General features: G+C 45.1%; 1 protein-coding gene across 6 annotated transcripts in view; it reads right to left on the bottom strand.

Annotated features, from left to right (window-relative positions):
• LOC121447552 (UDP-glucuronosyltransferase 1-6) overlaps nucleotides 1-16,844 on the bottom strand; it is a 135,731-nt gene that overhangs the window by 31,586 nt on the left and 87,301 nt on the right. The window contains exon 2 of one of the 6 annotated variants that reach the window (XM_041650857.1): nucleotides 15,412-16,270. The exons of 4 other annotated variants lie outside the window; for them this stretch is intronic. In XM_041650857.1, coding sequence (XP_041506791.1) covers nucleotides 15,412-16,269 — 858 coding nt within the window. In that variant the 5' untranslated portion in view covers nucleotide 16,270. Of the gene's footprint in view, nucleotides 1-3,554; nucleotides 4,443-15,411; nucleotides 16,271-16,844 lie in introns of those variants that run through there. One more of the 6 variants, XM_041650856.1, reaches the window with a different exon arrangement.

The raw sequence follows: 16,844 nt of genomic DNA on the forward strand, positions 1-16,844 counted from the left end.
ATGGGGTACAGACCTAAACAGAGAACTCACAACAGAGGAATCTAAAATGGCTGAAAGACACGTAAGGAAATGCTCAACATCCTTAGTCATCAGAGAAATGCAAATCAAAACAACTCTGAGATTCCATCTTACATGGTACGAATGGTCAAGATCAAAAACACTGATGCCAACTTATGCTGGAGAGGATTGTTGTAAATGGAACACTCTTGCATTGCTGGTGGGAGTGGAAACTGGTACAGCCACTTTAGATTTCAGTATGGCAATTTCTCAGAAAATTAGGAAACAACCTACCTCAAGACCCAGAAATACTACTTTTGGGTATATACCCAAAGGATGCTCAATCGTACCACAAGGACATGTGCTCAATTATATTCATAGCAGCATTGTTTGTCATAGCCAGAACCTGGAAACAACCTAAATGCCCCTTAACTGAAGAATGGTTAAGGAAAATGTAGTACATTTACAAAATGGACTACTACACAGTAGAAAAATAAAGACATCTTGAAATTGGCCAGCAAATGGATGGATCTATAAAACATATACTCACTCATAAGTAGCTTTTAGACATAAAGCAAAAAAAAAATGTACACGGGAAGTAGAAAAAGACAAGATCTCCTGAGTAAATTGGGAGGATGGGGAGTAGAAAAAATATATAGCTCAATAAAAACAATTTAAACTGAGAAGCTTCTGTAAGGCACGGACACGGTCAACAAGAAACTGGTTCCAGGACTATGCTGCTTCTGAGGGCAACATAACTTAATTGAGAGTCTCGAGGTTCCACATCTAGTGGCATATTAGCACACCATTCAGCCCTAGCTTGGCTCTACAACACTGACAGCTGAAGAGGGAAACCATTTAGGTGTGCGCGCTTTCCCATTGCCGCACTGGGACCCAGACTAGAGAAGAAGCTTGACTGGGATGAGGCAGTCAGTGCACACTCATCTGAGAAGTCCAAGCTGTTAGCATTATCTGCGTCCCCACGCTAAGATGATTTTATTTTTGGCATGCTTACCTTGAGATAGTCTAAGCAAAGGGCATACGTAAGATATTAAATTGAGCCGTGGGGTCATCAGCATTCAGGAGGCAGAGGCAGGAGGATCTGTGTAAGTTCGAGGCCAGCCTGGTCTACAAGAGCTAGTTCCAGGACAGGCTCCAAAGCTACAGAGAAACCATGTCTCAAAAACAAAACAACAACAAAAATAGATATTAAATTGAATTGAAAATGAAATCAAGAGGCCACTGGGAGAAGCCTCAGCAGCACGGAGGGCGGGCCACAGCAGTGGCCTCCAGATATTATCTGATACCGGAGCCTCAACCTCACCCCTCCTGCCAGGAAGAATGAGCATAGGAGCTGTAGCCATGCCTACACCTAGAAGGAGCAACCGTCTGAGCCACGGGCTCATAGGCACCCAGAGGAATGATCATAGAAGGTTTTGCCATGCTTACATCTGAAGGAGTATTCAACGGAGCCACAGCCCCCAACTACACCAATTGGAGGGAAAGGGACCCCCCCTCCCCAAAACACAGGCTTCACCTGTTCCAACTGGAGGAAGAAATGGGTAGACAACAGGGTAAGAATACACTCGATAACATAAAGAGCTAGACAGTACCACCAGAAACCAGTGGTTCTACAACAGCTAGACCTGAACATCCCAATACAGATGAAGCAGAAGAAAACATCCTTAAAAATAACTTTAGGGAGATTATGAGACCCTATAGAAGGAATAAAAGATTCCCTTAAAGAAGTGGAAGAAAAAACAAACAAAAGATTGGAAGAAATCAACAAATCCCTTAAAGAAAACAAAGAAAAAGCAATCAAACAGGTGAAAGCAACAGTTCAAGACCTGAATACTGAAACAGAAGCAATAAGGAAAACACAAACTGAGGGGAATCTGGAAATGGAAAATCTGGGTAAAGGATCGGAAACTACAGAAGCAAGTATAAACAACAGAATGCAAAAGATGGAAGAGAAAATCTTAGGCATTGAAGATATGCTAGAGGAAATAGATTTGGTGATCAAAGAAAATGTTAAGTCTCACAAATTCTTAACACAAAATATCCAGTAAATCTGGGACACCACGAAAAGACTGAACCCAAGAAAATAAAATTGAAGTAAAGATACAACATATCTTAATCCTCTGCACATGGGAAAAAGGACCTGAACCCACTGGCACGAACTAGGACCCCGAGAGAGTGCATCTGGGTGCCTTTTGAAGTACAAAATAGAAAATCAAAGCAGTAAATTAAAACCTCCGAATTCAATACCTCCCAAGTCCGCATGAAGTACTGCTGAATTGAATGATTCATACTGCCTATATGAATAAACATATCAGAAAAAGCAAACCACAGAACAATCACACTCTTGAGAATAGGTGAACAATTTCTCAATCAAATACTTGCCAAGTAAATTTACGAGCACATCAAAAAGATCGATCATGATCAAGTTGGCTTTATACCCAAAGTGTAATGTTGGTTTAAGACATGTAAATCAATAAATGCAGGTTAAAACTAAAGAATATCAGAAGGACTAAGATCACAGGTCATCTAAATGCATACAGAAAAGACTTTTGGCAAAACCCAGGATCTCTTAATACAAAAAGCCCTCTAGACTCTACAAATGAAAAGAATATATCTCAAATATAGCATACGTTGTGTGCCAGAAAACTATAGCCAACATTATAGGAAACGGGGAGAAACTGAAAGCACTTCCACTAAAATCAGGAACTAACTCAGATGTCTACTCTGTCCACTCACTGAGTCCAGTGCCGGGATTTTTGCTAGCGCAAGACAGGGGAGAGAAACAGAAAGACACAAAGAGGAAAGGAAGACAGCCAAGTGTCCTCGTTTGTATACGATATGGCTGTACACAGAAGACTCCTGAAGACTCCACCTGAACTTCTGCCTCAAAAAAGAAATACCGTAGAATAAAGCTAACCAAGGCTGCAAACGAACTCTACAATGAAGATTTTTAGACCCCGAAGATGCGGAAGGTGACACTAGGGAAAGGGTAGACCTCCATGTTGCTCGCGGAACCAACAATGGCCATCTGAAATCCCTTTATCCCTCTACTAGACATACGCAAGTGGCACTCCTCCTGATAGGGCATGTCACCGCTCAGTGTCTCTGTTCTCCCAGATTCAGGAAATCTCACCCTCAGGAAGACAGTACCTAGACACATGGACAGCCTCAGTAGAGACCCACCACCACACTTCAGTCTGTTGGGGACCCTCGCCTCAGCCACTAGTCCTATCAGTGACCACTGAATAGCAGAAAGATCCAAGGCTGGAGAGATGGTTTCTCTTCCAGGGGAACTGAGTTCAATTCCCAGCACCCACATGGTGACTCACAACCATCTGTAATCCCAGTACACAAATATACACACACGCAAAAACCCATACACATAAAATAAAAACAGAAGGACCCAATTCTGATGACCTATTCAGGAAAGGCTATCAGAAACATGGGAAGAATCATTTAAAAGACTAGTAGGAAAGTTAGCATTAGAAAATATATTCTGCATAGAATATTGATTGGTTAAAGGCTTCAATACAGACCTGAGAGAGTGGCTTCCTGATGGCACAGTTTATGCCCCCAATGGAGACCATGTTAGGCATGATGGGCCTGGGATAGTCGAACACAAAGTCCCTTCGGAACAGCCACACGGATGCATGGCTGAGAACCTCAGCCAAGGACACCTCTCTCTGGAAAAGCTCAGAGGCCAGATTCTCAAACGGAATGAATGATTTATAACAAAAGTATTTTAAGGTGAGAGAGAACAGCATGTTTTTGGTCCTTTGCAGGAAGTTCATGTGGTCGGTCAGCCTTGTGAGTAGAGCTGGAATATATGAAGGCGGGTTTGGACACTGTGAGGCCTCATATTCAATGTCACAAGGGATGTAACGCAAAAAAAATACCACAGGAATATGTAGGTACTTGGCCAACATTGCCCCACAGGGGACAACTGGGTCCGTTAAGACTACATCAAATGAGCTGGAGTTCAGATGCCGGATCAGGGTCTCATTGTGCAGTAGATCTGTACAAGACTTTAACAATTGTGTTGATATATTTTTGAAAGCCTCAGCTACTTTAAAGAATGTCTCCATATAGCTTCCGGTTTCAAAGACCAGGTTAACGCCTCCTGCCATTTGTTGCTTAAATCTCTGCTTAGTGTATGGAATGGCATAGGTCCAGAGGGTGAAGAAGTCCTCATCTTTGATGTACAGAGTCACATCTGGAGCCAGGACCACAGTCTGATGACCCTGGGCATGGAGCTCCCTCACAACATCCCTCATGCTCAGCCAGTGGCTGCCATCCACGGGAATCACCAGCACCGTCCCACCTTCAGCCCAGGGCAAGGCACAGAGCAGGAGCAGACCCACTAATCTTTGCAGGGGCACAAGGAGCCCCGTAGCCATCTCTGTAGAAGCTCACGGGAGCAGATCTTCCTCACCGGGCTCTGGCTCTTGCTTTTGTTTTTTCATTTTATATCCAGCCCAACGTGGCCACACCATTGGGTGGCAGAGGCTCCCAGACGTTAATCATTGAAGACTAAATCTATCCTTGACTCCTGCTCAACCCTGCTTCTAAACAACACAATATTGATCTTATTTCTTTCTTAGAAAAACTGTGAAAGGACACTCTCTCTCTTTAGGGGACATCCTCGTTCATATCTTGTTTTCCTCCAATTTAAAATTAAACAAGGCTGTGTATACCTATTTCATCACTTCATCCTCTGTTAGCATATTCTAACAGGCTGGCCCTGACCATTTTGATCTACAATGAAACATTTTTATCTGTAACCTTATTGGGGAACTCTCTAAAGCCTCGCTTTCCCTCCACAAGAAGAACTCAGTACACTGTAAGGTAAGGATCATCATTAGGTCAACTTGCCCCAGAAAAAGAGGATGTGTGGCTGGCTCTCTGGTTAGGTTCATTTACCTGGCTATCTCTGTAATGAGCAGGGAACAGTTTTTGAAGGTTGTTGCTAAGTGTGGGAATAAAGGAAGATGCTTCAAACTCAAAATTAAATGGCTTCATTATAAAGCAAGGTCTGCTGAGAATTCTGTGTGCGCCTGTGGATAAGAGTCACCAAAATCTAGGCCAGTCCAACCCAGGCAATGACATAAAGTGGGCTTAACTAGATGTTTCCCATGAGCTCCCTCACTTTGCATTAGCCTAGGGTATGGCTCTGTCTAAAGTGCTGTCCTCCTGGATACTGGGGGTATTCACCCTGGCCTCTGAGTCTTCCCAGTGAACACTGCAATCACAGGCATCTCAATACTTTAACTTGGTGTAGGAGGTCCTTCTGTTTATGTGTTGCTTTCATTGGTTAATCAATAAAGAAACTGCTTGGTCTAATAGGGCAGAACTTAGGTAGGTGGAGAAGACAGAACTGAATTCTGGGAGGAAGAAAGCAGACAGAGAGCTGCCATGGAGCTGCCAGGTCAGACATGCTGAATCTTTCCCAGTAAGCCATGACATCATGGTGATATACAGATTATTAAAAATGGGTTAACTCAAGATGTGAGAGATAGCCAATAAGAGGTTAGAGATAATGGGCCAGGCAGTGATTTAATTAATACAATTTCTGTGTGGTTATTTCAGGTGTAAGCTAGACAGGTGTTCGGGACAAACAAAGGGCCCCCTCCTCATGCAACATTAACTCACCAAAAACTGTGGAAAGGAACGGAGAGATCTTTGGAAAGATTAGACATGGAGGAAATTAGAACCAAGTTCTTAAAGAACAGGCGCTGCCCGAACCACAAGCTGGCAAAGGCACCAACAGAGACCTGACATAGTAACTTCTTGCTGGGATATCTACATCACCAGTACCTCATCACAGGGATAAAGAGGAACCCTTAAAACCACATCGAAGGAGCTGGAGTTCAGTGCCTAATCAGAGGTGTGTGCAGTAGACCCAGGCATGACTTCACACAGAAGGCAGATAACTTTCTCAAATACGCCAGACCTTTCAAAAGTGTCCTCGGGTGTCTCAGACCAAAGAATTTTTGAAAGCCATCAACTATACTTGGGTTCCTCCTTGGTGTAAGGAATGGTATAGGCTTCCAGGGTGGGAAAATCCTTTCCTATGAGTTGCAAATTCACCTCTGGAGCCAGGACTATAGTCTGGTATCTCCCTTGCATCTCCCAATACTCAGTCAATGGCGCCTTCCATAGGAAACATCAGCACCCCTGCATCCTCAGTTGAGATTAGGGCATACAGTGAGAACAGAGGTCTTGTGAGCCTTCACACAGGCACACAGAGTCCCGCTGGTGGGCCTTCCTCACCAGATCGTATGCCTCCTACATTAGTTTCTTCATCTTTACCATCATACCAGCAGGTCACCTAACAGAGTGGGTTGACACTGGACAGCATGGCACTGCCCTGAATGAATCCATCCCTGTCCTTCACCGCTGCCCTATTTTACAGCCTCCTCCTCAAAGGATCCGACCTTTTCACTTCCTTTCTAGAACAAGTTCCAAGACCTGCTGCTCTTACCAAAGGTGCCTCAGTTCACCTCTTTTCTCCCAACTCCTGAGAAAGGCTGTGGGAAACCCCTCTCATTTCGCTACTTCCACCCTTGGTAACCACATCTAGCGAGCTGCAGTTGGGTTCTGAACAGTGTCTGATGCCTTGGTCCCCAGTAGAAGCACTGGATGTAATTTCAGGATTTTGATTTGAAATGTCCCATTAAAAGGATCATTGTTGAAAGCTTGGGCCCCACCTGGTGGCACTACTGAGTCAGTGGATGATGAGGATGCTAACTTATCATCCATGGATTAATGGATGCTAATCTCCATGGATTAGTCCGTGGGCATATTTATATTTGACTGTTCTTTAAGGAAGTGGGGACTAGACCTGGGTGTAGGTCGCTGAATGTGGGCCCTTAAATGTTGTCTCCTCTCTCAGAACGTCTCCTCTCACTCTGCCTCCCAGCTATCGTGATTGAGAGTCTCCCTGCCATGTTTCTGCCTTGCCAAAGGCCAAAGGCCAGAGAATGCGGGGAACCAGCCTTCTAGGAACAGATGCTTCTCAACCCACGCGTCAAAGCTAACCTTTCTTACGTTAACCTACTTCTCTTCAGCCCTTGTCACAGCTGCAAAAGGTCTATTTGGTGACTTGTAAGTAAGTCTCTTTTCCCATTCTCAAGAGGCACCTGGTACATTATAAAACAGAGACGATGGCTAAAAACAACTTGAACAAAGCAAAGAGGTGCCATTGTCCTTCTGGCTTGTTTCATATACTGCACTAAGAGATTGATCCGCAATGACTGGGAACACTATTAGCAGGTGCTGGCTGCTGTCACTGATGGGATTAGCAGGAAGGAACCCAAACTCAAGATCCCGTGACATGAATCTATGGAGGGGACTATTCAGAATTTTAAATCCACACAGTGGAATAAGAGCTATTGCTATCTAAAGCACACTCGGACAAGTCCAGCTCAGGCAGTTACACACAGTGAGTTGACACAGCATTCTGTTCCCATGGACTGCTCACCTTGGGACCAAAGGGAGACAAACAAGCATCTAGGATCTCACCAAATGAGAAGCTCTACTCTGAATGCTGAGGGCTGTGGCCTTCTGCATTCTGTTTAGCAGTGTGTAGACATTAATCTGGGCTTCTGCTGGGGTTTGTGATCCGGACTCTGTAGCATGAGGACCTGCTAGTTGGAGTTTCTGTCCTACCCAGTTCCCACAGCCAGTAACCCCCAAAGAAATTACACAGAGATCTATATTAATTATAAACTGATTGGCCCATTAGCTCAAGCTTCCTATTAGCTCTTATAAAACTTACATTAGCCCATCTTTCTTATCTATGTTAGCCACATGGCTCAGTACCTTTTTCAGCGGGGCAAGTCACATCCTGCTTCTTCTATGGTCTGGGCAGGATAGAAACCCCAACTAGCAGGCCCTCATGCTACAAAATGGCACCTATGTGGACAACTGAATCAACATAAAACCTGAGAGAGCCTGGGAAATAATTCTAGACAGAAAAGAATAGAGTAAAGCATGGCTTCTTGGTAGCAGCAATTTTTTGGGTCTGCTCAACTTGCTAGAGGCAAGTGCTCTCATTTAAGAGAGGCTTCCTGACTCAGCTTTAGTTGCAAAACCCTAAAGCTCTTTAAGAGGTCCTGCCACGAAACTCTTAAATGGTGTTGATAAAAGCTGACTGCACGCTTTTTGGTTTTCAGCAATAGCAGGAAAAAAGCTGTGCCATCTTAAAATGCCTGCTTTCTGGGCCATCCTGCCAGTGCAAACTCTGACTCTTTGAGACAGGAGGTCCAGCCACAGAGAGAGCATTTGAGTGTTGTTTGTGGACACACTGTTGCAGCTTGCTTGCTGGCAAAGACCTTGAAATGCCATAGAGTTGTGGCAATAAACATGGCTCTAGCCAGTACCTCTACCATGAGGCTGGAAAGCTAAGGAATGGGCTGGATCCAGCCGTCAAAGCTATGGCTTTAGTCCTATCCAGGTTGCTTAGCAAATTAAAGACTCATGTGGTCAGAAAAAGAGAGAAATGCAGTAACGAGAGATTCAAAGAGAAAGAAAACCTCTAAATGTTTTACAGTGTGTTAAAAAATATATGCAGGCTTGAAAAAAAAGGTTAAAGTCCTTAAAATAAAAAAGAGAGTAGTTGGGTGTGGTGGTACACACCTTTAATCCCAATGCCTGGGAGGCAGAGACAGGCAGATCTCTGTGAGTTCAAAGTGTGGTATGGTAGCACACACCTTTAATCCCAGCACTGGGGAGGCAGAGACAGAATCACTGCAGTTTTAATGATAAACAAATTCTAAAATTCTCTCTGATATTTAGTTTTCAGAAAATAAAGCAAGTGCTGGAAGGGGGGGTAAGGCAAACCTACGCCCTCATTAGCAGCTGATGGACTCTTCACGCTGGCCTGCTGACCTTGAGCAACGGGACTATTGTCTAACATCCAGACAGACTAGCCCCAAAACAGCAGCAGGCTGATCAACACTCCGTGAAAGCCTCGAGACACCGCAGTACAAAGACTGCAGCTGGCTGCCTTGGCTCCTGGAGACAAAGCTTCAACCAGGTCCGTGCAGGGTTGTTTTTGCCAGAGGATTTGCTTTCATAACCACGAACTCCAATGAACTCTTGATCACCCAGCCTGGGTTCAACCCAAGCCGCCTGGCTAGCACGCCCCTAGGCCTGGCAGAAGAGCTGCTGTGATTGGTGCAAAGGAGGCAAGGTTGTGATTGGTCCGTTCAAATGACTAAAGAGGCAAAGCAGGCTAGGATTGGCTCAAACGCCTTGGGCGGCTCAGGCTCCCTTGGGGAGCTGTCTCATGGCCAACCTCGTGTGGAATGCCTTTTCTTGTGTGGAATGCCTTTTCTTGTGTGGTCTTAGGGGCCGGGCCAACTCTCAGTAGTGAGGGCTGAGTGAGCAACATGGAAGAGGCAACAGAGGCAGCTGTAGTTGAGTGCCTGCAGTCCAGGCTGCAGAAAGGTCCTGCCAGCCTGTCGACAGCTAAAAACAACGAAGCTAAACAGTACAGGAGCCTCCAGAAGGAAGGAAAAAGAATGGGGTGGTGAATGAAGACAGCAAGATGGATCGGTTATACCTGAGGCCGGAGAAGAACGAAAAGTCATGAGGGTCAGAGGAAAGGAAGTGCAGGAGCTGGCTGCCGGAAGCACTCAGAGAATATCCAAGTCTTCAGGGCCAAGGGTCCTGGACCCCAGCTCACTCTTAACTGTATTTTTAACCTTCTGTGTCCTAGGAGGTATTCAAAGGTGTAAAACTGTGTTCCTGCTTTCTTCTACCTGGGTAATACATGACCAAATGCAACTGAGATAGTTTGTCTAAATGAGCAAAATTTGAAGGGCCTGGGGTATAGTCCTCAACTCCTTCCTTCCTCCCTCCCTCCCTTCCTTCTTTCCCTCACCTTGCAATTGCAATCCCAATCCAACCTGTAACAAAGCCTCGTGTGCCACACCAGGGGCCTGAGTTTCATCCCCAGCATAGAGAAAATTACAGAAGGAAGTGTGGCACAGCCATGCTGTGCTCTTCAAAGAAGTGGAGGCATATCTTGGGGGGGGGGGGGGTCCAGCCTGAACTGACCCTTGTGCAGACAGGAGAGTGAATTAAAAGCAGCCTGGTCCCAGGAACAGTCCCATGTGAAAGCAGGAAAGGGGGATATCCACCAGGGGGCGTGCAAGAGCAGCAGAGAGAAGGCCTGTCTACAGGGTCATCCAGAGTTGCCGATGGGAGGGAGCACCAAACCCTGGAAGCCTTCAAGACATAGCACTCTAGAAAGTGCTTCTCCATTGTGGGTGAAGCATCCCAGGCCCCAAAACTATATCCAGTAAGCACCTTTCAGATGGACATGTAGAGGGATGGGAACAGGCCTGCAAGAGAGTACCTATTTATTCCATTACGGGGGTTTTGCCACTAAATTACCTCAGTGGCACTTTGGTCAACTATTAATCTGGAAGAAGAAAACAGGAACAAAGCACACAAGCAGCTCTAATCCTTCACAGCAGTCGGGGAGGAGAGAACATTTCCAGCTCATCCTACAAGGCCATCCTGCGAAGATCAAATTGTTTCATTGAGATAGAACTCAGCACATTGGTGCTGGCCATCAAGCCTGACTAATGGAGTTCAACCCCAGAACACACATGGTGACAGAATTAATTCCCGCAAGCTGTCCCCTTGGTGTCCACATGCACACCCATAGTGTGTGCACCCTCACCCTACACTAGATAAATCATTGTAAAATGCATGTTTAAAATGTATAAACCTTCCAATGCCTTTCCTGAATATGTACACAGAAATCCTCAGCAAAATAATGTCAGAACAAATATAGCAACACATAAGAAGGGTCAGAATAGGATAATCATAGTTACAATAGTATTGTCCCCAAAAGACAAAGTTGGCCTAAGACAACTGTTGTACTACACTTTGTAGAGCAAAGAAAACCATGGGGTGAACTTAACAGACACAAGAATTGCATTTGACAAAATCCAGAAGCCCCTGTATCGTAAGAATACAAAACAAATTAGTGACAGTTGGAAATTATCTCAATGTTTTAATCCGAGGATCTACCCAAATATCTCTAGGTATAGCATGTAAAGGTGAAATGTCAAATGCTCTCCCTCTGCAATTGGGAGCAAAGAAAGGACATCTTCCTTCCTCATACAATCTAACTAGGCAATTCAGCAGCAAAAACAAACAAACAAATAAGAATCCTCTCAGGCTGGAAAGGAAGAACTACATCTCTACAGCACACATGATCTTCTATTTAGAAAATCCTAAGAAGTCCACTACAAATGTCAAATCAATCCAGCAAGGTTACAAGGTGCATGACCATTATCCAAAAATTGATTATATTTCTATATACTGGTAATATGTAATTCAAAATCAAAATGGAACAATCCCACTTAAAATGACACCTAAAACTAAAATGCACTTGCTGCTCTTTCAGATGACCAGAGTTTGGTACCTAGCAACTATTTCCGGTGGCTCAAAATTACCTGTTCCTTCAGCTGCAGAGGCTCCTACTCCCTCTTCTGGCTTCTGCTGGTACCCTCCACACACACACACACACACACACACACACACACACACTACACCTCCACACAGACGCATGCACAAATGCTCATAAATAAAATATTTAAGTAATAGATTAAAGTGCGAGTCTTAAATGGAAAGTACAAGACAGTGTTGAAGGCTGTTCAAGAGGACCCAAACGCGCAGAAGCCTGCCCCACGTTCTCTAAACAGACCCTTTAATGCTCCCGTAAAGATGGTATCAGGGATGTAAAGGAAAGCCAGCTCACTAGGCAGAGTGTTTACAGGAACAAGCCCGAGGACTGGAGCTCAGATCCCCAAAAGCCATGTGATACCAGATGTGGATGCGTTCATCTGTAACCCCAGCACATCTGCAGAGAGATGGGAGGCGGGGACAAATGCATCCAAAGAGTTCATGGGTTGTCTAGCCCGTCATCTACAGCAGTGAGCAATCGTCAATCCTGTCTCACGCAGAGTAGAAAGGTTGTCCTTTGACCTCTGCATGGGCACCCTCGTACCTACACTCAGATGCATGTGTGCATACATGCACATCTCATACAACATCTCATACACGTACACATAAAAAGGGAAACTACAAAGAAAAGTAACCTGGTAAGAGAGTTCTATGTAGGATGGATACATTCTACATACATTACAGCTTAACCACAAGTATAGAAATGGTTTAGAGACACGCAATGGCCTTGACTCCCCACCCTCCCAAAAAGACATGAAAATGGCCAATAAGCAGTCGAAAAGATGGCGACTCTTGAGCCATTATGGAAAGGAAATTAAAAACTCTATAGCATTCTTACCTACTAGGATGGCCGCAAATTTTAAGAGGAAAATAACAAGTGTTGGCAAAGATGCTGAGAAACTAGAACCTTCCATTCATTACTAGTGAGAATGTAAAATGGTGAAACAACTGTGAAAGAAATCAATAACTTAAACATGAAATTGTTAGATGGCCCAGCAACTCCACTCCTGAATATATATCCAAAAGAATAACAATGTAATCAAAGATTTGTACCAAAATGTTCATAACAACACTTTTCTTAATAATGGAAACTATTCAAATTGTAGAAACTCAAATGTTGATAAACTGATAAAATATGAGATATTTATACCCATAATATTATTCATTCAGAAAAGTGATGTACTGCTACATGCTGCAACATGGATGAACTTTAAAAACATACAAAGAAAGCTGATAAAAAAAAAAAAGACTACAAATTCTCTGGGCAGTGGCTGCGCACGCCTTTAATCCCAGTACTTGGGAAGCAGAGGCAGGCGGATCTCTGTGAGTTGGAGGCCAGCCTGGTCTACAAGAGTGAGTTCCAGGACAGGCTTCAAAGCTACAGAGAAACCCTGTCTTGAGAAACAAAAACAAACAAACAACCCCACAAATTCTTTTTGAAATTTCCAAGATATGCCAAAGTCCATGGAGACAGGAAGCAAAGGTTGAAAGGCTAAGGTTAGGGTTAAGGAGGTCTTTGGGATTGCCAAATGACACGGGTGATTGTTAACAAGTCTGTGGGCATAAAACACACAAACTGTCTTCCTTCACTCTATCAACTTGAAACAACCTAAAGTCACCTGAAAAGAGAGTCTCAGTTGAGGGATTGCCTAGGCCAGGTTGGTCTGTGGGAGGGTTTCTTGATGTTAGCTGATGTGGGGGTAGCCAGCTCACTGTGCCAGGGCAGAGCCTTTCTTGGACAGCTGAGGCTCACCTGTCCAGGGAAATCCTGGGCCTGAGTGAGCTGGCAAGCAACTTCCCCTGAGGGTTTCTGCTTGAGTTCTTGTCCTGACTGCCCTCCATGATGGACTGTGGCTTAGAAATGTAAGCCAAAGAAACCCTTTCCTCCCCTAAGCTGCTACTGGTCAGTGTGCCTTATTACACAATAGAGAGAAAACCAGGACAAAAATCATTACTTGTAAACATTCAATGAGTGAGTCTATATGGTATACAAATTATATTTGAGGGTTTTTTTCTTTTTTTTTTTTTTGGTAACTCACTTAAAGCAGAAAGATAAAAAAAATACGTAAAACATTTTTTAAAAACTTGAAGACATACATCTGAGCCAGTATTACCTAAATTATTGCTAAATTTCTAGCTATTTGGACACTGATGCTGGACACCGAGTGGGAACCTGGACTCACTCCAGCATTTATAACTGATTAACAGAAATTCAAAGCCAAAACGTTTTGCAATCTCCAAAGAAAGTAGCCACACATCACCGGCATGGTAGACACTGGGTTAAATGAGGGCTTTAAAAAGTGCACCGTTGGGATGAATCAGCACTTCGGTGGGGGGTGCACCCCGGGGAGAGTGCTCTGTGAGCTGCAGACCCAGGCTTCTATGAGCTGGAGACCCAGGCTTAAAGATATCCTCTCCAGTGTGACCTCTGCCCTCTCGGTCCTTCCCCATCTCTTCCCCGGTTCTCCATCTCCCTCTCTCTTCTTTTTTTTCCCCTTCCCTCCTTCCCTCCCCTGCCTCCCTTTTGTCCTTCACCCTTCCCTCATTCTCCCATTTCCAGGCTGTCCCCGATTACATCAGCCACCCCACCCACTTCAGCTTCTTTGAGTGTCCTGAGTGCTCAGAACACAGGTTTGTGACCCCGTGGTAGACCAGAGCAGTATATTCTTTTAAACAAATGAAATTTTCCTTCCCTCCTTCCTTCTTCCTTTCTTCCTTCCCTTCCCTCCTTCCTTCTTCCTTCCCTCCTTCCTTCTCCTTCCTTCCTTTCCTCCTCCCTTCCCTCCTCCTCCTTCCTTCCTTCCTCCTTCCTTCCTTCCTTCCTTCCTTCCTCCTTCCTTCCTTCCTTCCTTCCTTCCTCCTTCCTTCCTTCCTTCCTTCCTTCCTCCTTCCTTCCTTCCTTCCTTCCTTCCTCCTTCCTTCCTTTCTTCCTTTCTTACTTCTTTCCTTCCTCCCTCCCTCCCTCCCTCCTTCCCTCCCTCTCTCCTTCCCTTCCCTTCCTTTCCCTTTCCTTTCCTTCCTTTCTTCTTCTGTCCCTACATCCTTCTTTCCTTTGCTTTTCTTTTTACTGAGATGGGACTTGAACCCAGGGCCACACACATGCTAGGTAAACACGAGGTTGCTCCCATTTAGCTACATCCCAAGACCCAAATCCGATCTTGACAATGATTGCAGCACACTGTGCCTCCACCAGTGCCCCTGGCTCAAAGCATGCCCATTGCAGCAGGTGAGAAAGTCTGGGATAGGCTCTCGGGTCCACTGGAGGGTTTTCTCCTCAGACGGAAATCCTAGATAAAAGACAGGAGTGGCCTGATGCCCTTCAGCTGAATTAAAAATGCACATTATGATTTCCAAAGTAGTTGCATATCCTAAGCCATAAAGAGATGCTTGTTTGGACCACCACATCTTTCTGATAAAGGCCAGAGGACAAATGATCAGATTTTAGAAGTCACTTACATCCTGTCACACATACCTCCATAGTTGTCAATATCCCTTTAATACTGTACTGACCATGCTTACCAGGCTCCTGTGAAAGCAAGACTTTGGGAGCTATAACCTCGGACTTTTGTTGGCTGACTTCTGACCATGGAATAAGCTGGTTGAAAGTGTTTCGGTCTGAATAGGTGCTCTGAGTCAAATTTCCACCTCTGTGGACTAAAGGTTTCTAAGGCTCATTCAGAGGTTCTGAGACTGTCACCAGATCACTGACCCAAGCAAGAACCCTGTCTTCATCCAGCCTCAAGAACACACATCTTTGCTGCTCTGATCCCAGCATTCCCTTGCCTACTACTGTGTCACGTGACCGACTTCCCAGCGACGATGCCAAATACGGAAGAGGGGGCCCCAGCTGACGAGAGTCACACCTGTCTGTGAAGAAATGATGCCACCAGGAGACAGGAGTCCACCCACCTGAGAGAGTTTTTCCTTCTTCTTGCAGTTGGTGCCTCCAATGAAGATCATGTTGGGCATGACTGGCCTGGGGAATTCGAAGACAAAGTCATACCGTAACAGCCACAGAGAGTTCTGGTGTAAGGCCGGTAGGGACACATCTCTCTCGAGGAGATCTGAGGCAAGAGCTTCATACTTTGAATACAGACAATAAAATACGTAGTTCTCCGCGAGGTTAACAATGAAGTTGGCCACCCTTTGGGGGAATGTCATGCGATCGGAAAATTTGGTATAGAATCTGGGAACGTAGGACACGGGGCTTGGACTTTGTCCATGCATGTGCTCCAGAGAGCATGGGAAACCTCTGAAGAGGTAGACGGAGGGCAGCTTCAGATACTCAGCCAGGATCACACCGCAGGGCATGGCCGGGTCTGTGAACAGAGCATCAAACTTGCTCTCCCTGAGGAAGCTGAGGGTGGCGGAGTCCTTTAGAAGGCTCTGGCAGTTGAAATAGCATAGGTCGATGATAACCATGTTGTTGTTGTACTCTCTGAAAGGAGCCATCAGCTGGGAACGGGGAGCAAAGTGGTTGTTCCCAAAGGTGCGGTAACGGGTCTGCAGCTCTTCAAGGTCATAGGACACCGGGAAGATTTTCCTCTTGTAGTATTTGGATTCGCCCAAAAGCAAACTGATTTCTGGTACTAGCACCGTGATGTCATGCCCCCTCTGACTGAGATGCTCCACTATCTCCTTCATGCTAAGCCAGTGGCTTCCATCCTGGGGGACCACCAGCAGCTTGTCACCTAGAACCGAGCCCCAAAGCACTAAGAAGAGAAACCCTGCAGGAACTCTCTGAGCAGCAGCAGGGAGACAAGCCATCCTAGAGGAAGTTAAAGCAACAACAGTGAACACTCCTGAAGCCACAGCACTCTGAGCTACTCCCTCTAACGCACCCAGTGATTTTAATACTCCACGCCTTCCTCTCCCTTGCTCTGAATCATGCCCTCGACTACAAAGGAAGAAAAATTAATATTTAACCAATTTTAAGCACATAACTCACTTTTCATAGCTTATCAACCTTCCTTGGAGAGTCTAGGTTTCTTAGCTTTATCTCCACTAATAGACCTCTTCCTCTCCAGGGGATCTTTGCTGCTGCTAAAGGACAACCTGGAGTGGGGGTCACCCCCCCACCGCAGAACTGTGCCACATAAGGTCAGTGGAGGAATGGCTCGCTCTCTCTCTCTCTCTCTCTCTCAATGCTTTGACACTTTCTTGCCAACTTTGTTCACAACAGGAAGAAAGCACTAACTTAAAAGAGGACATAATGTCCAGAGCAACATAGAGCCCTGTCCGCCAAATTCTTAATCTTCACCTTCTCCTGTGTGTCTTTGGATCCATACAACCCTACCTTTATAAGGATGCCAGTCTTACTATGCTAGGACCCATCCTAAGGA

This window comes from Microtus oregoni, unplaced genomic scaffold (genome assembly GCF_018167655.1).
Source record: "Microtus oregoni isolate MIOR12 unplaced genomic scaffold, Mior012 000004F_ref0000308, whole genome shotgun sequence".
Lineage (NCBI taxonomy): Eukaryota > Metazoa > Chordata > Mammalia > Rodentia > Cricetidae > Microtus > Microtus oregoni.